The sequence below is a fragment of the Lagopus muta genome, chromosome 10 (assembly GCF_023343835.1).
Source record: "Lagopus muta isolate bLagMut1 chromosome 10, bLagMut1 primary, whole genome shotgun sequence".
NCBI classification, from domain to species: domain Eukaryota; kingdom Metazoa; phylum Chordata; class Aves; order Galliformes; family Phasianidae; genus Lagopus; species Lagopus muta.
In genome coordinates this window covers 7,412,466-7,438,618 of record NC_064442.1, presented here as the reverse complement: position 1 = coordinate 7,438,618, position 26,153 = coordinate 7,412,466, and the positions used below count along the sequence as shown (strand labels likewise).

General features: G+C 46.5%; 2 protein-coding genes across 4 annotated transcripts in view; one reads left to right on the top strand and one right to left on the bottom strand.

Moving 5' to 3' along the window:
- The window catches only part of POLG (DNA polymerase gamma, catalytic subunit), a 10,204-nt gene extending 6,152 nt beyond the window's left edge, over positions 1–4,052 (top strand). Inside the window, exons 21-23 of one of the 2 annotated variants that reach the window (XM_048956239.1) lie at positions 175–383; positions 1,689–1,849; positions 2,931–4,052. In XM_048956239.1, coding sequence (XP_048812196.1) covers positions 175–383; positions 1,689–1,849; positions 2,931–2,992 — 432 coding nt within the window. In that variant the 3' untranslated portion in view covers positions 2,993–4,052. Of the gene's footprint in view, positions 1–174; positions 391–1,688; positions 1,850–2,930 lie in introns of those variants that run through there. The other variant, XM_048956240.1, reaches the window with a different exon arrangement.
- FANCI (FA complementation group I) lies at positions 3,333–26,153 on the bottom strand. 2 transcript variants are annotated; one of them, XM_048956238.1, is made up of 37 exons: positions 25,997–26,153; positions 25,825–25,897; positions 25,084–25,214; positions 24,568–24,724; positions 24,430–24,487; positions 23,832–23,873; positions 23,148–23,271; positions 22,137–22,222; positions 21,805–21,937; positions 21,476–21,568; positions 20,872–21,008; positions 19,857–20,037; positions 19,348–19,435; positions 18,707–18,837; positions 17,973–18,043; positions 16,948–17,062; positions 16,466–16,588; positions 15,314–15,382; positions 14,017–14,118; positions 13,020–13,202; positions 12,802–12,923; positions 12,252–12,416; positions 11,472–11,651; positions 10,578–10,741; positions 10,103–10,179; positions 9,530–9,646; positions 8,701–8,752; positions 7,995–8,122; positions 7,791–7,859; positions 7,589–7,676; positions 7,102–7,283; positions 6,516–6,572; positions 6,376–6,435; positions 5,911–5,997; positions 5,132–5,227; positions 4,129–4,254; positions 3,333–3,445 (listed from the first exon to the last, which is right to left on the bottom strand). In XM_048956238.1, exons 1-37 carry the CDS (start codon positions 26,078–26,080, stop codon positions 3,380–3,382), a joined length of 4,017 nt encoding a protein of 1,338 aa, XP_048812195.1. In that variant the 5' UTR covers positions 26,081–26,153; the 3' UTR covers positions 3,333–3,379. The 2 variants fall into 2 exon arrangements, with proteins under 2 accessions (XP_048812195.1, XP_048812194.1); XM_048956237.1 differs by having other exon boundaries at positions 7,102–7,286; positions 25,997–26,152.

The following is a 26,153-nucleotide window of genomic DNA, read 5'->3' as shown; positions in this document are numbered from 1 at the left end:
GAACCACGCAGGCACATGGAGCTGCAGACAGAACCCATTGGTGGTGGGTCCCATGCTCCTTTTCTTTGTGTACCATCAAGGAAACCCAGCAACACTGCTTCACCAGCCCCCTCCCTTGTAACAGGAATACTCCTTGGACACTCTCCTAGCATTTCTCTGTGTTTTCTTCCCCAGTTTCTAACCAGCAGGGTGAACTGGGTGGTGCAGAGCTCAGCCGTTGACTACCTGCACCTCATGCTGGTCTCCATGAAGTGGCTCTTTGAGGAGTACGACATAAACGGGCGCTTCTGCATCAGCATCCACGACGAGGTGCGCTACCTGGTGCAGGAGCAGGACCGCTACCGGGCAGCACTGGCCCTGCAGATCACCAACCTGCTCACACGGTGAGAGGTGGGGACGGGCATCTCCTGCGTGAGACAGCGTGACGGCAAAGGGAGGGTGGGCAGGGTGGCACAGGGCAGGTTTTCTCTGCTTAGAGGAGGCACGGCAGCCCTAGAGTGCACCTCCTTTATTTGTGGCTCTGATGGCTGTGCGTGGAGCTTTGGCTTCCAGGGATAATCTGTTGGCAAGAGGTGCAGGTCAGCAGCTCCATCCTTGCTGTGGAGGGGCTGTGAGCGCATCTCCTGCCTACATGGCCATCGTGTGGCAGCAGCTGCCAATGTTTAAGTGAGCTGTTGGGAAGCAGGCTGGCTTCCCCTCTTCTCTCCCTGCTTTTGGGGCTGGCAGTGAGAGGCGCAGCTCTGTGCCCCTTTAGCAGCAGCCCTGCTGCCTTCCTGGCCCGTGCCTGCTGGGTTAAGCTCAGCCTGGAGCCCTCCTGCCCTCACACCCCCGGGGATCCTTTTGCTCTGGCTCCAGCTCAGGCAGCTTTGTGAAATCCCCTTCCCAGTGCTTTACGGTATTTGGTTTATACAGGAGTTGGCCAAAGCAGAGCTATTTTCTCGCGGGCTGAGGTAAGGATACAGCAAACAGCCTTTCTGTGCCCAGGCAGCGTGCGCAGCAGGAGAAGACGCCCTGATGTTTGTGCCTTTATACCAGCTATTGCAGGCACAGGGCTTCCTGCTGGGAAAATCCAACATCTGCTCTGCGTGGGAGGATTAGCCAGAAGTAAAGGGCTGGGTTGGTCCTTTCTTCCTAGGAGGCTGAACGTACTGTTACTCTGTTCCTCCCACATCCACTTTGGCAATCCTTGACCCTTCTGCTACCCAGTAGTTACAAAGCACTTTGTCTTGCAGCCGCTGATTGACATGGGTGCAAAGTAATCTGCAACAGCGGCTGCCCAATGTTTTGTGAAGCTGCCTTTGTTCCAGCCCAACCTGCGGCGGATCAAAGCCCCTGCGTGCAGGAACGGGAGGACTGGCTGAGCGTGAGAGAAGTTAGCGGGTTTGCTGTAACTTTTCAGCAGTAGCTGGCTTCTTCCTTTCACAAAAAGGGCACACGGTTCTGTCCTGGCAGAAAGCGATGGGTGTTTGCAGTGAAAGGAAGGTCGTGGCAAGGAGGTTTCAGTCTAAGGCACTGCCTCTGGTTTGCTTTCCAGTGGGGCACTGCCTTTGGGGTTCTGCTCCTCGGGCTGTGATGTGACGTTTCGGTTGATCCCTGCAGGCGTGTGATATCTTGTGTGCTGCAGTGCAGCTGTGACAGAGCTGGGTGTGATGTGTAGCACTGCCCCGCGTGCTCTCTTGTGCTTCCAGGTGCATGTTTGCCTACAAGCTGGGCCTTCAGGATCTGCCGCAGTCCGTGGCTTTCTTCAGCGCTGTGGACATTGACCGGTGCTTAAGGAAGGAGGTGACCATGAACTGTGTGACTCCATCAAACCCAACTGGCATGGAGAAGAAATATGGCATTCCTCGAGGTGAGCAGTGGCTGTTGGAGCTGCATCCCCTGTAACAGCGAGCCCCTCCTCTGATGGAAGTGGAGCTGTTCCCAAGGGCTCATCCACCATTGGAGGTACCTCGCAAACCCCATAGCTGCCCTGCCTCAGCAGCCTTGCACCCCTGCAAGGCACCCGCTCCCCCTGGTGCCAGCTTCTCAGTCCTCTCCTTTCTCACTGCTTGAACAGTTTGTGCTGCCACCACCAGTATTTCTGCTAAAGAAATCAGGGCCTGGCTTGGTCACCCCCACAAGTTGGCTTTGTGTTGCTCAGAGGAGAGATGAGCCTTCCTGTAGTCTTTTAAATACAGCCCAAGATTGAATTGTTTGTTTTCTCTGAAATGAGGTGCCTCTATAGGCTCCTATGTTTTGCCCTCCAGGCCCAGCCATTCCCAGCCTTCAGTGCTTTTCCTCCTCCCCCCCTCAGCTAAGCACAGCTGTGTTCAGGTTTCAGCCTTAGTACTGCTCTGTTCTCCCCCACCAATCCCAAGGCTTACACTAGTTCCTATCTGTACTCAGCATAACCTTCTAACTGCTGCAAACGAGCATTTAATTGTTGGCTGGGAGCTGCTTTAAATAGCACCTTGTCAATACACAGCAATGTTTTGGCAGCTAAGAACCTCACTGAACAACATCAGACACTTCACCCTTAGGCAACCTTTATTAAGAGTTTTACAGGCAAAGCGTGCCTGTGGAAAAAATACCTGTTGGGTCAGTAGCAAAGCAAATTAAACAAGTGCAAGGCATCAGGGTCAGCAGAAGCTTAATGCAGCCCCTGCTGCTGGCTCTCCAGAGGAAGCTGTCACCTGTCTCCTTAGGAGCTATGCACAGCAGCAAGCTTCAAGGGAGAACAGTCCTTGTTTCCAGTTTCCTCCTGGTGCTGTTTTTGCACTGCCAGCACTGCACAAAACAGAAGTTTGAATAAATTTCAGGCTTCTTGCCCCATACTTGCTAGATGCTCCATACCAAAAGCAAAGAGGGGCTGTTACTCTCTTACTCTGATGCTGTACAGTCTTTAAGTATACTGCAGAACACAAGGAACTGATTGTCCCATTGTCTTCCAGGAGAAGCACTGGATATATATCAGATAATTGAAATAACCAAAGGGTCACTGGAGAAGAAGTGATAACATGAGAGTGTCAGTATGTGCAAGTTGTCCAGAGAGCACCCAGGAACCTGGCTGTCCTTGCAGAAGCACATGTGGCAGGGACCGATCCCTGTTGTGCCGCTTCCTTCTCTCGGTAAGAAAAGGATGTTCCTGAGGAAGATTTTCATAGCAGCACATTTGAATGGCAAAACTTGCATATTTGAATGGGCAGCAGCCAGCTTTAAAACCTGAGACGCCTGACAGAGTCACTGCTTGCACAGCCAGGGGGATGAAGAAAGAAGTCTTGAGTACTTGGCAGGAGAGACAATCAGTTCTCTCTGTACATGCAGTTCTCCAAGACCAAGGTGAGGCTGCCACAGCACACACACTGTAGAAGGAGGTGGCAGCAATTGGCAACCACAGGTTTTATTTTTTTCGCCTTCTTTTCTTTTGGGGTTCCTGGTTTTCATCTGGCTGCTCTGCTGTGCTGGACTGGAGAGAAATAGAGTTAAGAGCACTGGGTGTGAATGTTTGTGTGAGTAGTCCAGTGAAGGCTTACTTCAAGAAACTAGATGTACAGAACAGGATTTAGCACTCTCTTCTCCTGAGCAAAAATGACCTGAAATCTGGGCCTCCTCTCACCCCTGAAGCTTTCCCCAAGCACCCTGTTAATTTCTGCTGCAACTCAGAGTTACGAATGGCACAAGACAGGGAGTGGTTGTGCAGTGCTGCATTTCAGCTTGGTGATTACACTCAGGGAAATACGGACAGAAGCACCAATAAACACTTGGACAATCAGCAAAGAAGAGCGGTCTGTTTTTTGTCCAGCACAGGTTGTGCTGCCTTCTCCAGCACTGTCTGCTAAAGGATAGCAGCAGTGGGTCCTCAGAGGTAATGGTGACAGTCCTCTGCTTGCTGACTCAAACACCAGGGCCTTAAACTGTCTCAGTCCTCTAAGACCAGAGACAGAGGCAACTGGTACACAGACAAAGATCATTAAAGGTGAAGAGCTGAACCATAGGGGACTTCAGTCCTGTTCACTCACTCCTGTCAGCTTAGCATTCAAGGATTAACCCAGGTGAGACAAACTCTCCAAAAATTACTCTTAGCTAAATAGCAGACCCAGGTACCTGGCAGCACAAGAGGGGAAACCCGTCATGTAAAGGAGTTCTCACCTGGTTGTTGTCTGGCTCATTTTCAGCATCCTCTGTGTTGTGCTCTTGCAGCACGCTGTCCAGCATGGACGCGTTGATGCGGAAGTCCCGGGAGGTGCTGAGCTTCATGTATTGCATCAAGTTCACCTGCAGCACCAAAGCAAAACCGGGGGCAGAGCATCATGGCATAAGAAAAGAGCTTGGAGAAGGGACCTTATTGCAGCCTTTCAGCATTGGAAGGGAGCTTACGGGCAGTGGGAGGAATGACTTTGTACACAGTCCAGTAGTGATAGAACAAGGGCAAACAGCTTTGAGCTAAAAGGGGAGACTGAGGTTAGATGGTAGGAAGAATTTTTTTTACTCAGATGGTGAGGACTGGGACTGGGTTTCTCAGAGAGGTTGTGGGGACCCCATCCTTAGAGACATTCAAAGCCAGGCTGGGGCCCTGGTCAGCCTGACTGGGTGGTGGCAATCCTGCCCATGGCAGGGGTTTGGAGCTACATGATCTTCAAAGTCCCCTACAACCTAAACCTTAATTTCCTATTCTGTCTAGTCCTCTGCACTGCACTAGGACAAAGTCATCACAATAATGATAACGAAGCAAGAAGTAGGTGAAAAAAGCACCTATCCCTATGAAATGCAGTAGCCCGTTGTCTTCACAAGAGCCAAATGTTACCAGCTAGATTCTGACTCATAATACCTCATGGTACATCTATGAATGTACATCTCTCTCCCATTTAAGAGCTGTGCTGGGGAGAGCAGGGGGAGGAAAGCTGGAATTAGGAGCTTAAATTTATGCTCACTCAGTACTACCAATGCCACCTGCTGTCACCCTGATAGCAGCAATCTGGTAGTGGTGGGTGAGGAGAAAAGGCTGAAAGAGAGGTGAGGCCCCTACATTTTCCTAATCTGAGCAGCAATCTGATCTTGTTTTTTCAAGGTGAAACGGCAGTAGCTCTGCACCATGCCACGATAATACCATCCCACTGAGTTCAGGTCACAGAAAACCTCTGCTTTATATTACCTTTGATTTCTTGGAAAGATGGATAAGGAACTTCTCATATTGCTCTATAGCAAAAATCAGGTTTGGGATTGGCTTGGTCTCCCGAAGCACTTTAGCCTGAAATGTGGAAAAGAAGAGACAGATTTGAAGTGAACAGCCTTAAGATTCCCTTGTACAGTCATCAGCAACAAGTATCCCAGCTATGGCACAATGCAGCCCCTATGTTTGTATCAGCAGCTCAGATTCCCCCACAGTCTGATGACGGTGTAGTGTGACACAGAAACCAGTCATTCCCCAGTTTAGAAACCTACCTTCAGTAGCCTGCCTCACTGAGCCTTGCCAGCCCAGTTTGTTTCTGGGTTTAAAAGGCCTCCTGGAACCGTTCTGCAGCAAGGCTCTTCCAAGTATTGTAGTTATACATTCCACAGCCCTGATGTGTCTGACAGCCCGAGAAAAACCTGTCTGCAAAGGCCCTCCAAGTCTATGTTTGACAGCGATGAGCTGTCACTTCATAGCTTACTCCAAATATAAAACAACCAGGTGATACAAACAAATCAGACTTTACACCTTTGTTTCATCCCTGTGAGCTTTAGCTGGAGTTTGGTAAAGCTTTTTATTTCCGTTGTTCTGAAACTTCTCTCTGAAGTTCAGGTTGAAAAAATCAGATTTTTACTTAGAGTCCCAAATGCCAGTGTGTCATTGGTGATGTCTAAGAAGCCACCAGGTAAAATGAGCCTTGAGGTATGGATCTCAAGCTTTCAAGCCTAGCCCATGTCCTACTAGACTTCAGTCAATCTCACCATGACTGTGGAGACTGCAGCAGTTTCATCTTCTTTCTTCTTCTTATTCTTCTCTTCTGCAAAGCTTAAGCTCTCACTATGGATGTTCTGAAGAAGGAAACCAAGAGATAGGGTAAGCAGGGAAGAAAGACCAGCTAAATAAAGCCACAGAAGTCTTTGTTCTGGCCAGCTAACATGTGAACTTCATCCAAAAAACCCACATGAACACAAAAGGGGGTGGGATTTAAAAAAAAAAAAAAAAAAAAAAAAAAGGAGAGAAAAAAAAAAGGAGTTCCCCAAATATCCTTCCTCCCCTGCTCTAACAGAAATCAACATGCTTGGTCCCAATGGTACTGAAAGATCTTCAGCTATAGTCATGTCAAGAAGATCAGTGATCTCAAAAGGTGCCCAAGCACTGCACCTGATTCACCACTCAGCATCAGACAGACTTCAGTGCGATTTTGGCACGGTTAATTTATGTCTTACCTGTACGTAAGTAATGAATGAGTAACACTGTGGGGTCAAGTGGGAACCTGAGAGCTTCACCTGCAAAGAAGCAGAGAGGCTGGGATTACTCCCAGCTGAAGGCAATGAGCCATGTCCTGCAGTGATTTGCTCACACTCACCAGCTTTTCCAGCCTCCCCGGAACTGCATTTGAGGTGCTGCGGCAGGCTTGGATGTACTGCAAAGAAAACAGGAGTGAGTCTCTTCTAGATGCACCGTTCCCATCCTGTAACCTATGTTTCCAGGCAAGGGCTCAAAGCAGCTCACAGAATTACCAGTGACCAATTAAGGGAGGAGTCTCCCATCCCTACTGGCCCAGAACCAACGCTTCAAGCCTTGGGTGGGAGTGAGTGGGAAGGGCAGGAGTGCTGAGCACCACGAGAACACTGCTGACACTGTTCACTGTGGAACATAGTTGCACACTGAAGAATCTAAAAGAGGCACTGGAACCACTCAAAGCCAAGCAGAGCCAAAGTCAGCTTGAGAAGAGCTTTTCTTTATCTCCTCTGGTATAGCTGCAGCTACTGTAGGAAGGTCACGAAAATGAGCACATGAAAGGCAGCAGAAAAAAGACTCATCTTATACAAGAGATCAACAGCCCAGTCCTAAGTGTAGCTGCTGCCAGGGGTCACTGTGAGCTTGCTGTAGCAGATGTGGAAAAAGTTATTAGATCCCAGCCATTCCACTGCCAGCAGAGCTTCACTCACATGCTTGATGAGGGAGGTGAGGATTGTGTATGTCTTGCTGAGGCTTCTCAGCAGTGAGTCTACACAGCTCCCTGCAGGAAGTGCTGTCTGCACCAGCTCATGAAAAACTGTCAGCAGAGTTCCCAGCTGCAGAATCACACCTTTCTCCAGAGCTTGGGTTTGGTTTGATGCCTGAGTCGAGTCTTCTAGAAGAAAGAGATGAATACCACATGAATGTACGTCTAATGAGCTCAGTTACACAGGTGGGAGACACAAAAGACCATCTTTTGTCAGGTGTGCATAGCAACAGCATGGCACAGGGAAAATAGTCACTGGAGGAGTCCTGTGACAACTCACTGCCTTACACTGCTGATGTGGAACCAGTTCAAGGGAGGGCTTAACCTACCCTCAAATGACACCACCTTAAAATCCCAAAATATCATTTTGCTCGTTATCTTTAGCTGTCTTTGACAAAGGTGTAACAGTAAGAGTGGGCCACTTCTATTACCTGATGTGTCTGATCCCAGAATGGTAAGCCTCTTGATAAGCCAGTCCACCTCTTCAAGGACCTTATCTGCCTGCCCCAGAACCAGCAGCTGAAACAGAAACAGCAGTAACAAAACAAGTTGTTGGAGGAGTTTGGCACAACGGGAATCTCTAAGCCACTTGTGCAAGAGCAGCTGCTTGTTTCATGCACAGTTTTGACTCACACAGACAGTAGGGGCTGCAGTCTTCACGTTGACTATGGCAAAATGGGAGCAACTCTCTATTTCTACATCCTGGTGGAGGGAGAGAAAAATTCTGGTGAGCAAAACGTCAGCTGCCGCCACACGTTTTGCTTCAGAGATGAAATCAATGCTGCTGTGACAGCACTAAGTGATGCCAGTTAAGCTGCTGTGGACTCTGCTTCTTACCTGATCTATGTCTCCCAGGCAAGCATGGATATCTTGTGCAAGTTCACGCAGCAGACTGACAGGACTCTTGTACAGAATGTGGAGACTAAAAAGCAAAGTCAGCAAACCCTTACAGCAAGAGAGATCCTCTGTGGGGAAGAGGAAACAAAGCAGGGTGTTAGTAGGTGCAGAATTCCCTTAGCTATTCAGGAACATCAGACACCCAGTGAGGTAAAGCCTCAGATTCAGTATGGGTTTAACAGTCTACGCTCTCAGAAGTGATACAAGGTAGATGAAAATTCTAATCAAAATCCTTCAGTTACAACAATGGGCATTGCATATAATATTACAAGGGGGAATGCAGCACACTGGAGCCTCCAGCTCATAGCAAAATGGTGACCAGAAGCAACAACAGTATGAACAAGATACATCAAGAGTAATGTTTTTGCAGTGTATAAATACAAAATTGAGCAAGAGATCTGAATAACAAGAGTAAAAAGCCAAGTGGCCTCTCTTTTGTTAATATTTATAGAGATGGAGTTTCTTTCCTAATAGCCATGCTAATAACTGCAGTCATGGCAATCTGCCACCAAATGGGACCTGAATGTACCCGAATGTATCTGCAACAAAGAGGTGAGAACAGGACAGACGCCACAGCAGAGCATTCAAGAGTCCACTATCACATGTGGCACATCACATCTGCACGTACCCCTCAAAGCTTACATACCTAGAGCATTTTCTTTGCAAATTTTGACTGTCCAAGTAAGGAACTGAAGGAACTGTATAAGGGGAGAAAAAGATACGGCTGGGAAACTGAATTCAAAGCACAGGATTAATCAAAAACAAAACAAACCCAAATCATTCAAAATAATGAATCACACACAGCAAAGACAGACCTGCAGAGTCCCCTTCAGGCAGAAGGGTGTTCAGCCATACTCTGTTATGTTTGCAAAGAACACTTAAGCTACAAACAACTGAAAAGCTGGGATCCAGTCCACAGCAACGCTCCGTGTTCCCTTGGACGGAGTAACAGCCCCATTTAATCTAAGTGATGGCACCAGACTTCTGGCACACTTTTAGTGCAGTCTCTAGTCTGTAAAACTGGGGCACCTTTAGTCTTTACTTTCACAAGATCCTCCTGCATGCAATGAGCTAGGCACTGAGCCAGTCCTTTCTGAAGAGCTGTATTTGGACTGGTCACAGATCTGCTGGCCTATTTTGGCTTTATTCCCACGTGGAAACAACACCGCATCCAGGCTCTGCTAGGAGTCCCTGCTCAGGAGAACGAATGGTTCAGACTCCAGGTGCCCAAAAGTAACATCAGAATATGCAGGAGGGGGTGTGGGAAGGCAACTTGTTCTTCACTGTTCTTGCAGGCATTTGACAAGATAATGCTTGACAACTTATCAAAACTGTAATTTTAACATGGTCTAGTCTGCAAGAGAAGGCAGCACACACACGTCAAAGCTCTCAGATATCACTCCCATCTGCTAATGCTCTTTCCACACCTCTGGTTATTACACACCCCCCCACACCCTGAGAAGGCTGTGAATTACCTGCTGAGAGCCTGGGTCCAGGAGTTTGGACAAAGTGGAGAGAATTGTGATGAGTAACTGTGTTTCCTTGGAGTTGAAGTCATCTTCAGAGCTACTGAGCTGGTTCACCAGAGACCTCTGATCATGGAAAGGAGGGACAGAGTCCATAAGTATGCATGCTTCTTGCAGGGCCATATTAAGATGCAAACAGCCAGAAGCTTCAGCAAATAAAGGAATTGGAAACATTCAAGAATGATGGAATATTAACAAAAGAGGACACTTCTAAAGAACATGTGCTGTTCTTTGTTATGAGTGCTTACACAGAGGAGCACATTCAATTCAGTCAAGTATGTTTTATGCAGCATTACAGGACCCTACAGCTCTCTAACTGTACGTACATCTCAATCCTGCTCTGCAAACTGCCCCAAATAAGCTTTCCCTAAGGATCGAAAACTTTTCTGAACAGCCAGTGAGTCAGAGCAGCAGAGTTGCTACTGCACACTATATTCTGTGGTCAAGAAATAGAGAACTAACAGCATTTGCTGCCAGAATTACCAGTGCTTTGGAACATTTGCAGCACACAGTGGTACTTACCTGAAACTGTCGGATCTGGAAGGCAGCTTTCTCTGTGACATTAATATCCGCTTCTTCTGCGTCACCATCAGTAATATCTGGCACAGAGAGAGAGGTGCAGAAAAGAGCTAAATGCCAAGAGCAGAACACAGGATTTATTTCCAAAACTGGGAAGAACTGCAACTGCTCACAGCTAGGGAAGGAGCACAGGCTGCAAAACCTTACTGAGCACAAAAACATGTCAGAGGCAAATCTTGAATGGAAGAGGGCTACAGTTGACCTATATCTGACTCCAACTGTCCTTCTGCTGACAGACTAAGAACAGGTAAACATATATCTCCAGAACTAGCTTCTGGGATGAAAATGCATGGCTGCTAAGCCCCTCTTGCTACTGAGGGACAGAGACTGGACCCCTCTAGCTGTTTATGGATAAAGAACACGCATGGGCTAGAACACAAAGGCTAGAGACCAGAACAGAATGATACCACGTGCCTACCCAGGGCCTGTAGAAACTGGGGGATCCTAGCAGTGTACAGCTGCTGCATGGTGTTGAAGATCCGCAGCAAGCCTTCCAAGCACAGCAGGGAAATGCTTTTGCCCTTCTTCTTCCCTGACTCTTCAACAGCAGTGGGAATTGAAGTGTACCTCCAAAGCAGAACCCTGCAGGATGGGAGGAGTCAAAATCACGATGCACAGTGCAAGAGCAAGAAAGGGCTGATCACACACTCTACTCTTAGGTTCATATTTTTAATATAACTAAATGGAAGTTCTTTTTCCTTTAAGAAAGAAGAGGAAAAAGATTCGCTTGTAAGAAGAATGGGGTTTGATGTGAGCAAAATATCTATTACTTTCTTCCTGCACAGCTAAATAACTTCATCCTTCCCACATGCCAAAGGGAACTTCCAATTCCATTTCAACTCCATCTTTATGGACTCATTTCTTTCACAGTTCTCTTTCTATCTCGGAGCCTACCCAGACACTGACCACTGGCATCAAATCTGTCAAAAAAAAGAGCTCATCTCTTGGCAGCTTGAATTTGTGAAATGTCAGCAGTTTCTATACAGTTCTATATAAATAAAATCAGAAAGGCAAAGCCAGGCAAAGCAAAGTGAGCAGCTTTGAAGAAAGTAATATTGGTTGGTTCAAAGACGACACTTTTATTTGTAGGTAAACATCTTCTTCCTGCTCCCCTGTGCATGTTTCTTCCCTTTTTTGTTCCTTCTCCTTTCTTCTCGTTAGCTGCATAGGTGTTCTTGTTCTATTTCCACGTCCAATCATGCAAACATGTACCTTGCATATGGTCCTAATGACTGCAACAAAAATAGTTTCTGATCCCCAAACGCAATGCTACTTTTTAGGGCTGATACCTTCATGTGCCACAGTGACTCACCGTGTGATTTTGCACAGGTTCTGAAACATCTTGTCAGGGTTTTGTCCATCCGGGCCGTCGGTCTGTCCCGTCTCCTCCAGCTGCTGCACCTTCTGTAGTGCCACACTGACAGCATAGCGCAAGAACTCCGTGCTGGAGCGCAGAACTGCCAGGCTCTCCTCGTGGCTTTGGGCATTGTCCCTGAAGGATCAAGAGCACCGTCAGGGACTTGAGGATGCACTGATAAAGCACACGGATGGCTCATCAGTACTTCATCTCTTCACACCAGGCTTCAAATCATGTGCAACACGCTACCAGAGCAACTCTCTGCACATCTAGTGCTTGCTTTCAGTTTGCCAATTCAAAATCTAAATATGCATTTGCATAAGAAATCACCAGCTAAAACCAAGGTGGAAAAGACCCTTTTGAGGACAGTCAGCACTTCCAGATACACCAACAGGCATGATTCAAATTGATATCCGGCCCTGTTTTGTAGAAGACTGGAGCTCAAACACTGGTAAGAAGCCCCACAACTTCCAGCCCCACAACTGGAAGAACAGAAATTCTCCAAACTATTACAAGTCATAAGCAAGGTCTGGGAAAGCTTTGTCAGGACCACAGTTTCACAGCCTGGACTATGATGCTGCTCACGCAGTACCTGCTGTTCTCAGGCATGCACTGTACAGAAATTAAAACATCTGTACTGTGCATACAGTGCAGAAGACAGTCAGCATGCAGACAGCACAAAAGCAGCTCGTGAGTAGGCCTTAAAGCTACTCCAGCTGTGACAGCTCCTCTCACCTGAACAGAGCTGTGAGCAGCGTAGACACAAAAGCCATAGAGAGGAAACTCCGTGCAATTTTGTTGCCCAAGGTAGATTTGTTCTTTCCAGCTTTCTCCTTCAAGATTTCTGAGAGTTTGTTGTAACATGTGAACAGGCCTAGGACATCTTCAAATTTGTTCTTACTGCAGTAAAGTAGGAAGCATTAGTAGAGAAACTCCGGTCTTTGAGTTTCTAATTTGAAGTTTGAGTTGCTAAACTATACACTGACACTTTTTTAAGGGATAAAACCGTGACATGACACCTCCCTACCTCCCCCATCATTCCTCCTTGACCTGCCCTTCTACAAGACATCATCTCACACCTCCCACAGCACATGGCATTCAAAAGAAAGACGCTCCCAAGGTTCTGTCCATGTCTGTGTCACAAGGCACGTACGTTCAGAAAGCATCATTCTAACTCTGTACTGGGACTGTTATAGCTTGCAAGGAACCTGTGTCTTGCACTCTGAACAGCAAGTCACAGCACAGAAGCACTCCTAGTGCTAGAGGGTAAGATTAGATGTTTTACCTGAAATTCCCTGTGTTGAAATTGTACTCAATCAAGACCTCACAAATTCCCATCACCTGGATGGCATAGATGTTATTCTTTACACCAACACCAGAAGATGGAGAAAAATCTGCTGATTTATCCTAAGAGGTGAAGGAAATAAGTGAACAAAATCTTTTCAAAACCTGATGAGAACTCAGTGCCTTCTTCCACTGAGTCAAACTGAAAATCTGATTTACCAGTTCAAAGTCTTCCAGCTCACTCTTGATCATCCGTCGTGTGACAGATTCTAGCATCTCTTCAAAGTTTTGCTCAAATCCCACCTCCTCCTCCTCCTCCTCATCGTCTTCAGCTCCTTTGCATAGATGCACAGTGCTCTTATACCAGGCTAAACAGTGCTGGATGCAGCAGAGCAGATGGGCCTGAAGGAAGCAGCCAAGTCACATTCAGCCTTCTAAACAGAGGTCACTGGCAGATGAGGACAGGCTGTTCAACATCACAGGACAGAGTGCCACAGTGATGTGAAGAGCCATCGATGCCTTCAAAGGTTCACGTCTGTTTTTGACAATATGCCTAATTCCCCAGAGAAGCTTTCTGTAATCCTACACACAGCTACCTGTTTCTAGCTTCAGACAATGCTGTCTGCAGGAGCTGGCCTACACAGGATGCACAGGTTTATCTTCCACTGCCCCTGCAACCCAGGTGCTCTAACTGCTGAAGGAGACAGAAAGGGAATTTCCAAAAGGGCCCTCGCTCTAGATGAAGTGCATGCTCCCTTCTCTGGATGTGGAACTGGAACACTGCATGGAAGCTTCCTTAGGGAAACACAAAAGAGTGAATTGGATTTTGTTCCCTTGGAAATCCTGTGAATTGAGATCTCATCTGCAACATTATTGAAAGAGCAAGATCAAGGTCAGACTCTTCCCTCCACTTACACACAGTGCACAATTATTTCATGTGGAATTATGTTCAAAGAGGAAAAGCAACAGTAGCTCAGAGGATAACAAAACTACGGTATCAGTGCTTTTTGCACACAAGAACCCCAAACCACTTTGATAGTGGAGCTCTAATATATAGCCTCAGACAAGTAACATGCCCAGCTCTATGTCATTAAAAGAATTGCTCCAAGCTAGAAGAGCATGAAGAAGCACAAGATATTCAGCTCATGTAGCAGCACAACTAAATTCCTATGGAACAGAAGATGTTGCGATTGCGGCCACCCAATATTGCTCTTACCAGAGGTTCTTGCAAAAAGATTTGGTCTCCTTGAGCCATTATACATCCCTCAAGTTTCAGTGGAGGCAGGAGGTCTGGCTGGGGCAAGTAGTATTGCTTTATCTGACACAAAAAACAAGGAATAAAAATAACCAGTTCCTTAGTAACTGAGCCTCTTGAGTTGTTTGAATACAGAACACAATCATCTTTGTGCTCAATCCTACAAAAGGAAAACTAGCACCATGATAATGGGACCACATACGTAACTGGGCCACATCATCTGCTCTACTAGTAATTAAAATTCTTTCTTCAGGTGCTCATGTGCCTCTCAGCCAGAAGGCCAGGTCAGTGCACTGAAATAAACCTATCTGATCACTTGTGCTGTTTCAACGTGCAGCATCACTTGTTTCACCTGCAGTGTTATCCATCCTTTATACAGTGAAGAAAGTTAATAGTCCCTGTTGCCCAGCCCCCATACTGAATGCTTGGTATGATGCAGCCTCCTGCCCTAAGGACTCAGGCAGCAAGGGAGGCTACACTTGGAGCTAAAACAAAGCTGTGAAGGATCATGCTGGCCATCTGGCTCAGCATGTAAAGGAGACATGCCCCATACTATACTGATATAGGATTCAAATCAAATAGGGGAAGTTTTACATAATGAAGATATAACATGTTTGCACCAAATTCCCATTAACAGCCCTCTGCTACTCCAAAGCTGTCTAGGCCCTGTTCTTGTTCCCTTCCCAGACCCTGTACTGACATGGGAAAGTGAGAATTAGCCAGCAAGAACTCCGGATGATTAAAGTGAAGAAAATTACTTGTTGCAAAGAAAGCACAGCCTGTCCAATGGATTGAGAAAATGTGATTGTGTCGTTGCCATGAGCAACGCTGTTGGTGGATGAGTTAATCCTTCCAGATCCTACAAGGATTTGGGTACTCTCCCTACGGGAAGACAGCGATAATGATTACACATCCCTGGGGATGTATGGGAGGCTAACTGTTGTGGACTGCTAAAGAACAAGGAACACATAAAGCACTTCTCTAGGCACTGGTTCTGAGATGCAGCAAGAAGTGTCAAGGCTTGGAAAAGGTTCCAAGAGATCTTTTCTCTTCCATCAGTTTCTAGACGTTTACCTAGTCAGCACTCCCAACATAGCAGGGATTCAAGCACCTCCCTGTATAGGTACCACAGCATTTACTCATCTTTCAAGTGTGTGGCAGAACTATTTTCCTAATATTTAACTTAAACACTTGCTATACTGGTCTCTGTGTTTAATTCTTAGTGTTTCTGCAGCCATGTCACGGGGTAGTACCTTACCTGGGACAGAAGAGTTTCCATTATAGAGCTGGCCAGCTGGGAGTTCCTGCGTAGGACATCATAAAAACCCTGAAGACAGGAAGGAAGGACAACTTGGCTTACATGAGAAAGAAAATGAACCATATGCATGATAAGTTTGCATCACAAGACAGTAATGACCCTTTGGCACTGCAAGTAGCTATGAGCAAGAAACAATGTGCTCAGTGTAAAACCCCATACCTGGCAAAGCATGGGCTTCACAGAAAGAAGGTATGAATCAGAATGAGCGTGAATTTCCTTGCAGGAGCTCTCTCACAAGCTGTATCTCCCTAGCAGCAGTGGCATCGAGCCCAGAGTGACTTTCACTGCTATTTAACACCAGCACTAGATCCAACTTCAAACTGTGAAATCCTGCTTCAAAGGCCAAACAAGTCAGTGGGGAAGCTGCAGGAGGTAAAAATCCTTTCGAATGAAAAACCTCAGTGGATGGATAAGGCAAGTTCAAGTCCTGTGCCATACCCAAAACTGGCAGCTTACAAAAGGTCAGTCCAACCAAGCCAAGAAGGAAACAAAATTTCTCTGGTCTAAACAGTGTTTCTTTCCTCAGACTAGTATCCCACAGTTAGCTCTGGAGCTTATACATGCACCCACAAATCGCTCTTTAGATTAGGCCCTTCTAAGAATCCAGAATCTAAGAGGCATTAGTAGAAAGCTATGAAAGGAGGGGAGAGAGGATAGATCCCTGATCTAAGTTCAAGCAACTTTCCCCGTATTCTCCAGTCAGGACTTTATTTGGAGCCCATTCACATTCAGCAACGCTGTTTCTAGCCAGCACCTGTAACACTGCTCCCCATTGAGCAACAAACACCTTTCCCATTTCCTAGACCACACCACAGGAAGAGAGTCACTGACACATTTTAACTCTTAAGCAATGCACCAAAGAAAACATGCTGGCACGTCTTAGGGCCTGTAATGATCCAAAAGAAAGCGAAGCAGAAGGGCTGCAAGAAACGTTATAGTTCCTGGGACAAGCATGTATCCCACAAAGAACATAAGTGAGACAATGCATGGCTTTCCACAACCATGTGATCATTATTTACCTGGGACTACAGTAGAACCAGACTACAAAACTGCTGCTAGCTGTTTAAAAGGAGGCTGAACAACCATGTTTACCTCATACAACATGAGTCGGACATCTGCTTGCTGGCTCAGACATCGCCTCAGGCTGCCCAGGATTTCAAGGCAGAAGGCCTCATTAGCTGCAGAATTATAGCAGGCATGAACATCTGCCTGGACCTGAGAGGGAATATTAGTCACATTACACTGGTTGCAGTTCTCAAGTATCACAGAACAGAAGCAAGGTGATAAGGGGCCTGACCTCTAAACAACCACTGAAAAAGTCCTCAGCATGCTGCCAGGCTCTGTATCACCACCACAGAGCAGTGTGAATGCTCCACAGAACGCTGGCACTATAAGATATAATGACTATTTTCAATTTGCATGTTGCATTTTCAAAAGCTCTGCTTCCAGGATTAACCCTTTCCCAAGACAGATCTCCATTCTGGGGAAACACACCACTCTGAGTTGTTTCAGACTGTATCCTGAAAGGAGACTGTTTCACATGTCTGCATTGGAGACTGTAGAACAGCACTTACCTGAGTGGCACCAATCGCCTGGCTGCACTGGGAAGAAGTCAAGCTGCCCAGAATCTTAAAATTTCTTAACAGAAGCAAAAAACCAGCAACTGCAGCTTTACGAGCATCGAGCTGCCTGTGAGTCAGTGAGAGAAAAGAGAAACGTGAGGAAAAAAGGAAGCAAGAAGTTCAAAAGGAAATACAACAACAACTCAGTAATGAAAAACCGTTCACACAAGCAGTGTGATTGGGCCCAGTGGCACTCCCCCAGAGAGCAACTCAGCCCCAAGCACTTAAGAGTTTGGTTGTTTGCTGGGAACTCCTTTGCTCTACAGTCACAGCATTCCTTTTCTTTTTCTGCCCTGACAGTGCTCAAACTGAAGGAGAGCCCCAGATCAAGACTCAAGCATTAAACACCCCTTGAAAACCTAAACGGGAGCATCTCCCAGAGCTCTTCCCAGAACTGCAAGGTTCCTTACAAAAAGCTGGCGTTTTGCTTTGCTCACTGAAACCCCAGATCTTTCCCAAAGACCAACTTCCTTGCCTTAAATAACAGTGCTCAATTATGAATTCTGTTTTCATAATCAGACAGCCATCGCCCCACAGAACTCAGCCTGTGATCACAGCATTATGAAGACAGCAGGACGTGTTGCTCAAAGCATTACCAAGACAACAAGCCTGTTTCTCTGCCGTTTTGTAAGAGATCAGAATGCTGAGATGCCACCTTCCCTCTGAGTCAGCGGCCCCATCTAAACTCTCTGCAGCATCTGGAGGCACTCAGTTGAGTATTAGAAGTGGTTTTAATTCTGCATTCTTATTTGGAGTTCTCAACAGCTTTCTGAATTTCCAAACATTGCTCATCCGGGGGCTGGGATTTGTGTCTCATGGGTACAGCTGTGACTGTATCACAGTCCCAGGCTGAAGGGACAGGTGCCACTATCAAGTTACAGGAAGAGTACAGGAAGAAGACACTCAGCCAAAGCACACAGAAAGTATTTCTGCTCCAAAAAAATGCAAATTCAAAGAATCCCCTCTCTCCATCTTACCTGGAAAAGATAGCTTTCTGGAGAACAAGTATCAGGGAGTCCCTCACCGACATGCTGACTTTGAGCAGGGGCTGGAAAGGAACACATACTTTGGAGAGAAAAACACTGTGGCATGCCAAACCCTGGGGGCCTATGAGCTCATCTTCCTCAGGTCCATCTGGCCCTTCATTTTTAATACTGTCGTCAGTACAGCAGGGAAACCAGAATGTTTTAAAATAACATAAAAATTAAACCTGGAGAGATGCAGCAGCAGGATACCTTGGCAGCTAGTGAGAACAAAGGGCAAGGGTTTGGGAAAGAACTGTCATCCCTGGAGTGGACGAAGCAGGTAGAAGTTGAACTCCAGGGCGATACCTCAGCTCAGGTAGAGAGAAATACTGACATGGAGCTTAGGCAGAAAAATCAACACTGACAGCTAAAGCTGTTCAGCTGAACACCATATACTGAGTTTTCCACAGTGTAGCATCTGGGCATCTTCCAGATGAAAGGTCAGCACAGAGCAGATCCAGCACCATTCCAGACCACACCATATGGTTTGCTTTTTTCTTTTTTGCTTGAGGGCATATGCAAACCCAAGCTTGAAGAACAGCTCTACGCCACACTGAACAACATACAGCAGAGTATTAAGGCTTATTTTGCAAGAAGGATTATTAGATCATGCATATAATTGTGGCCTAGAGCTACCACTGGAACTAAGCTAACAAGGATACTTAGGAAGAAATGCAAAGCCTTACCTGTACTGCCCGGAGGAGCCCTTGCACTGTGTCAATGGGCAGAAAGGACAAATTGTCAAAGGTCTCTGTGACTCTGGAGGATGAGTTCTGAAGCACAAGAGGAGCAGACACAACAATATTGGACAGCAAGTCTGAAAAAAATAAAGTAAGAGGAGCAGCTTCTGTCAAGCAGCTAGAACAGCCTTTATTAGGGAAGAGAGCAAAGTATTTCTGTAGGGTTATAACAGGATGAGCATCGACAAGCTGAGTTCTACTGCAGGCATGAAGCACAGCATGCATGCTCACAGCCCAGCTGCAGGGCCTCGCCCCACCAGAGGGCACTGAGGTATAAGAGAAGAGGATTCAGCATAGGCATCCCTGCAGCCCCAGGGACTCCCAAGCACCCACCCAAGGATGACGAGGAAGGTAAGGCTAGGAACTGACGGCCGCCGACTGCTGTGCGTCAGTTATTCCATGGCAACTGCCTGGAAACACATTTTTCACCTGCGACAAATGCAAGGTGATTTGAGACAGCTGACAGCTCAATAAAATGAAGGAACAACTGATGGTCTTGGCTTCAAGTCACTTCTGTGGGATCTGAGGTTCCGAGAAGTCACACACAGAAGTGTCAGAGCTGCACACGTTTCTCTCTTTACTTTTACCTATGAAGTGGCTGACAGGAGATGCTGCTTTTGTGAGGACTCTGTTCAGGACTTGCTCAAGAATATCACTTCTGATGGGCTCATGGACCTGAAATGAGAAAGAACAATAAAATCAAAACCTACGTAAGTTTAAGATATTCCTGTATATCGGAGCACAGGTCCTGTCCAGGGCAATGCAAAGCCAAATCTAAATTTACCCCTTCAGTGAAGATTCTAGTTTCAATCCCACCTCTACCACATTTTCTTTGTACCTCTGAACTTCTCTACCTCATATGCAGTTCCCCTTGTATAATATGGATTACACAAGCATCATAGCAGATGGAATAGATTAGGGTTGGGTCCTTATGAAGATGATCTCTTCCTGCTGGACAAAGGCAAAACAGAGACTAAATCTTGTACTGTTTGTACAGAACTCATGTGGATACCTCTGGCAAGGGTTTGATACCATTTACAAAGAGAAAATGAGAATAGCCTTGCCCAGAAAAAAAGCTCTCCAAACCATACACTACCTTAAATGTTTCCAGCAGGATACTCGCTCCCAGTTTGCAAGCCTGCTGTGCTGGCATTTTTGAAAGGCCCAAGTTGGTCTCAGCAGTTTTCCCTCCAAAGGATTTTTTTGGTTCATATGATTCCATTAGGCTGAAGCCGAGCTCTACCAGTCCCTGAGTAACATGGTCCCAGCCAAATGCACTGAGGAAAACATTAAACAGACCAGGAAAGCAGCAGCTTAGTCAAAGGAAACGTTTAGATTAGACCAGTCTATAGTAAAATCTTCCACAGTCGTTCCAGATCCAAAACAGCACTGAGAGACGTTTGTTCACACATGGAGGAAAATGCCATCCCTCTCAAATTCGTGGCTGTCTTCATGCTGAGGGGCAGGTGCTCAGCCCTCGTGTTTTGCATTCCTGGTTCTCCAACCATCAGACTTCCAACCCAGTCCACATGTCTGCTTCTTATGGGGAGTGGTTTGCACTCAGATCTCACCAAAAGTGACCCTGAGCTGCTGTCTGAAGGTATGGATTCCACAGATCCTGGGTGATCGAGTCAGAACAGGAATAGCTGACATCAAACTAAAGGAGAACTGATGACAGATCACAGAGCTGTCCTGCAGGACGTTTTAAGGACTAACCACACGGGGAAAGCAAACAGTGAGTGAACCTATCACTCATGCCTTGATCAGAACACAAACTACAGCAAGCAGCGTGACTCATACCTTCATCTTCTCTCCTGCTAGGAAACAGACATGGTTCTGATCAGTTCAGTCCTCCATCATAAGCCAAGATTTGGGGTGGAGGGGCAGATTTAGATATCTATCTTTTCGCTTGTTTAAATTCACCAGCATAAAACTGTAGTAGAAACTTTGGATTTTAACACTGTTCACTGCTGGCAAAAGGTCAGCAGTGATTTTGTGATCCCAGAGAACTCTAGCAAGGCTGAAACACTCCCTCCCCCATTTCAGCCTTGCTGAAACACTCCCCCTTCCAAAGTTCACTGAGCACTCTGCAGCACGTGGCAACAACTCACCTATTTTTCACCACCTCCAGAATTACAGCTGTTACATCATATTGCTGAGGACACAAATCCTGCAGAAACTTGGAGGCCTGTAGGAACTGCAGGTCCTTGCAGCTTCTTGTGATTGATGTTTTCAAGAAATCAAATATCTGGAACATAAAATCACAGAGTGCGAGGAAATGATCTTTGAAATGGGATCTGTGAAGTCTTGGGTATGTTCCAGGAAGAACTGATCTGCCAGAAGTCTTAGCTCTACTTCTTTCACAGAACAAATACACCAACCTCAGTAAGTGCCTCAAGGAGGGTAACTTGCTGCCAGATGTACTTTGGGGTAGCTACCACAGAGCCAAAACATTAGAAAAGGAAGGCACTGCTTCCCTTCCCACAGTACAGCACTAGCACAGGAATAATGATTCTGGAAAACTCTGATATTGCTCCTGGGTCTTTTATAGTGTTAAGCAAACCGTAATGTACCTCTAACCTAACTGCCTCCCCTGAGCATCCTGAAGCCACTTTTACCCTGATATGGCTATAACTTCATCATTCTTCCTTTCTGTTACAAGAAAGTGCAGGGTACAATCCACTGGAGTTCTCTGTGTTTTTATCTCATACATACCTGCTCTTGCAGTCTGTGTTTCACTGCAATCGAAAGCAAAAGGGCCACGCTGAAGGGACACAGGGCTTTACCAGGGTCCTTCTGTTGCTCTGTCTAGAAAACAGTAAGCTACTTCAACTGCAAGACCTCACAAGCTGAAGAAAGCTACCAGGCTCATCTCACACTGCTGCTGTGGTACAGAAAGGAACACAGCTCTTCACACTTAACGCTTCATGATGTCACAAAACAATTGTAACACAATTCAATCCCTTCTAAAGACAACCAGCACTGACTGTACAAGCTTTGCTTCAACACCTTCAAAACCAGTGCCTGTTCAATCTTTGCCATACCTTCAGATGTTTGATTAGTTCCTCGCCAATGTCCTGGTCCAGGTTGATAGCAGAAACGATGTGGAGGATAACGGTACCTTCCACGTGGCGGAGCTGGTCGAGGGGCAGCGTGGCTACCTCAAGGTCTGCTGATCTGTAAGGTTTATCAGAGGACAAACAAACAAGCCTTAAGAAAACCACCAAGCCATCCAATGCCATAAACTATTTTGTAGGTGTCAAGAAGTCAAATCTTAAACAAGTACATACAGCTCACGTACAAGGAATACTGAGAGGACAAAGGCTTCTGCTCGGGTATTTGCAGTCAAGAAAGGGAATGACAGAGAAGAACTTACTGTGGAACCCTCTGTTCTTCCTTTTGTTTCTTGTCCAGCTGATTGAAAAAACTGATGATTCCTTCTAAAACAGTTTTCTTACTGCCCTGTAAGGTAGAACAATTAATTATATTAAGCAACTGGATGGTCTGCAGGATCCCAGAGAGGTACTCTCTGTTCTTACACCAATTACAAACGTCCTGTGTTTCATTGCCTCCTACAACAGGCCTGGTATTCTTTGTCACCCTTCCTAAATTGCTGAGGCAGGGAAATGCTCTTGTGTACCTCACTTCTAGGTGAAGTTACTTGGTTCAGTCCGTCAGCTTCTTTTGACTGCAATTATTGAAGAGTTGCAAGAAATTGAATATCTCAGGTGTTTTTGTTTGTTGGTTGGTGAAAGATCCTTTCCAATTGATAAATTAGGAAGGCTTTCAAACTCCTAACCTTATTTCTGTCATTACATTGCGACTAATGGATACAAAAGACATCCTGTAACAGGCAGATAATTTGTCATCGTCTCAACCACGTACTTTGGCATGCACGTGGTCACAAACAAAGCAAGAGAGCCAGAACACCAAAGAAGGGCAGGCATGTACCTGGCAGCCTCTGCCTGCTGGACAAGCACAGGAGGTGAGACATTTCTAGTACAAGCCAAACTACAATCCAGAAGAGAGTCACACTGCACAAGCCATTGTTTTAATAGAAGCAAGCAGATCACAAACAGTGAGCAAAGCCACGCTTAAAAATACTGAAGACAATCCACTCTGCTACCTCCTGCTCTGAGGCCATCCCTTATTTCCCAAAGGTTTGCTCTTACAGTTTCCCATAAGCAAGAACAAACTGTATCTTCCTCTCAGCTCCTCCAGGCTAAAGATAGAGGACAAAAAGCAACAAAACCAAAAAACCTGATGATGTCCTGCTTTCCACAGCACAAAGTGGGAGGAATTGGAATCCCCTAAAATTCAGCCCCTGTCTCAGCCTGGTGTACTTTTCCTCACATGCTCAGGGGGAGCAGCTCCCACAAGCTCCTACCTTTGCAGAAAGCAGCAGCAGCTGATAGACCAGGGGGGGTATTTCCTGCAGGTCTAATTTGGAGAACATCCTAAGGACCTTTTCCACCACAAACTGCAGCTCCTCTCCTGAGAGTGGAATATCCCTGTTGAATCAAAGATGCAGTCTAGTCATTTTTATTCATTTCTTTCAGAATCCTGCAGCAGATTCAATCCACAAGAGCTCCCAAAGTCCTCGTCAGAACATACTCTTAATTTGTCAAGGCCTCACAAATGAAAAATCACACATGGAAAAATCACAATCCCACTCAAAAGGCATCTACAAGCAAGCAGCAAAACTCATACAACCATACACCCACACAGCCACTGGTTGGTCTGTAACTCAGGGCACTAACAACATTCCCTATAGCACTGGGCTTACAAAGGAGAATACAACAGAAGTCTCTGCTCTTAAGCTGCCAACAGCCACTAAATATGGGGCTGTGAAAAGCTGGGAAGCACACCAGGCTCACAGCAGTCTTTGGAGCATGCTTGCCCAGCTGTGTTTTGTATCCACACGGATCTGATGTGGATGTTCACTGGCCAAAGCATTCATGGAGCTGTGTCTGGTGTGTCCAAACTGTGCTTTCCCCAAACTACACGTGGAATGGGACACAGACATAACTGCAGCACAAAGCACTGATGCTTGCTAAAGGGAAACAATTACCTGAACATGTTGGCAAGATGTATTACACACTGAGGATCCCACCTGGTAAAATAAGCACTTGTCAGAAAACTGAGAGGAAGTAGAATTCTTTTTTACTCCTTTATCCACTTTTCCTGTCTCCCATATCAAGATTAGAAGCCAAATTTCCAACCAGAATCAACCACTGCCACCCTAATTATCCAGATTTAGAATGGTTCCAAACTGTCCTGGTCCCCACAATAACAAATGTCAAGAAAGGAATAAAACCTAGCACTTCCTGCAATTTGTTCACGAGACACTATTCCAAAATCTGGAAATAGGGCATTCCCTCACCCTCCCAGCTAGAAAAGACAATGTCATGGTGGCACAGCTTCAGTGACGTTAGAACAGGAAACAGGCAGTGCCACTGAACTCCTTCTCAAGGCATAACATGAAACACATAACATCATGGGCCACACAATTAAGAGGAGACAATGGGAATGTGGACACATCCAGTGACTGCAGATTTAACTCGCTTCATAACTGTAGGGTGTCAAAGGAAGTTCTGTAAAAAGCCCAGATAGAAAAAGGCACCAACTGATTTTTAAACAAACTGAAGCCCAGTGGAGCTGGCACGTACTTGCTGGAGCAGAGGGTATTTATCAGCTGTTTCTTAAATTCTTCCCCATTCAGTTCACCTGAAAAAACATGAGGCCTTCAGGAACCCACTCCAGAGGGAGTGAGGACAGACTGGGGAGAAGGAGTTGAGAAGGGTTACCTTTCCCATAAGCCAGGCTCTCCTTAGAGTTGGACAACGCGGTAAGAACAGTGGAAAACAACTCCAGAGATTTCCCATTAGACAGGCTGCCTCCCTTAATAACTTCAACAAACGAGGTGGCAAGTTCAGCCAACGCGTGGCCTGGCAGCTGGCGAGCCTGGGAGGAGGTGGAATAACACTGAAGATGGGCACAGGAGAATTCCTTGCACGTGTCCAAACGCTCACCAAATACCAGAAAAGGACAACATTTCCTACAGTGCAACATTCCTAAAAAATGAGTTAATCCCCAAGGCCTCTATCTCATGCTGTCCTTCATAGAATGGAGCAGTGAATCAAATAAATACGATTTTGGAAGTCAGATCTAAATACCCAGAGATCATATTACATGCAAGGCAAATTCCAAGACCAAAGCAGATCTGCAGATAGGACATCACTCATTTTCCTCAGAGGTCTGGTGAAGTGCCTCAGTCTGCTCACTAAAGGACCAGAGGAAAGCCAGCACAAATAAGCTCCTACCTCCAGCATCAGCAGCCCTATGATTTCGGACACTTTGCCCACATGCAGATCTCCTGATTCCACAAGTGGGACACAGTGCTTGTAAACCTGCAGCCTCCTGAGAACACCGCTTGGCTGGGAACATGGGGAGCCTTATCATGAGAAAATAAAGAATGGGGAAAGAGTTATACAAGCAACAGCATGTCACTAAACAGGAAATTTGTAGGGCTGAACTGTCACCCAACCACAGCTCCCTTTTTTATATATTTGACAGAACAGATAAAAAAGCAAAGTAGAGGAAATGAGAATCTCTAGGATAAAACAGCTGAAACACTCAGCACTGTTATCACACTCCTTGGTTCTCTCAACTTGCTGTCCAGTCAGGAAGCACCAACATTTTGAGAAGAATTTGCTTGGTAACTCAGCTTCAGCTGGCCAGTTCTGTTCTACTGAAAGACACCTAAAGGCTCCCAGAAGAAAATCCCATATGGAGTCACAGAATGGCTCGGGTTGGAAGGGACATTAAAACCTACCCAGCTCCAACCCCTGCCATGGGCTGGGGGTGGCTCAGGCTGCCCAGGGCCCCATTCAACCTGGCCTTGAGCACCTCCAGGGATGGAATAGCTCTGTGGGCAGCTGTGCCTCTTAATGAAAAAAACCCCTAACATCTAACTTAGACCTCCCCTCTTTTAGTTCAAAGCCTCACCTCCCCTCTTCCCCATCAGGCCCTGTCCCCACCAGCACCCCGAACGCATCACCCACCTCTGAAGATCCCCCTGAGCAGCGCTGCCGTCTCCCTGCCCCTCAGGGCTTGCCTCGTCACCATGTCACCCAGCTGAAAGAGAAGGCCGCGCCGTGAGCCTGACTTGAGAGCAGGAGAAGCCGCTCCCCGCCCCCCCGACAGAGCCGGCGGAGCACCCTCTCCCCCAGGCACCTCGCCTTCCGCCAGGCCCTGAAGAGCCTCCTGGAGCCGCTCCGGGCTCTCCTCGGCCGCCAGCTGCAGGATGCGCTGCGCCATGGCACGGCCGCTGTCATCCGCCGCAGCGCCGAAATTCCCGCCCGGAAGCGCCTCTCATCGCCATAGCAACAAG

Coding starts and splice junctions, on each gene's coding strand:
- FANCI (XM_048956237.1), bottom strand. CDS start 26,080: ATGGCGCAGCGCATCCTGCAGCTGGCGGCCGAGGAGAGCCCGGAGCGG. Junction 18,044..18,706: donor GGCTCCTCCGGGCAGTACAG/GTAAGGCTTTGC, acceptor GTTCCTTTCCAG/CCCCTGCTCAAAGTCAGCAT. Junction 8,753..9,529: donor TGGACCCAGGCTCTCAGCAG/GTAATTCACAGC, acceptor CCCCTTATACAG/TTCCTTCAGTTCCTTACTTG.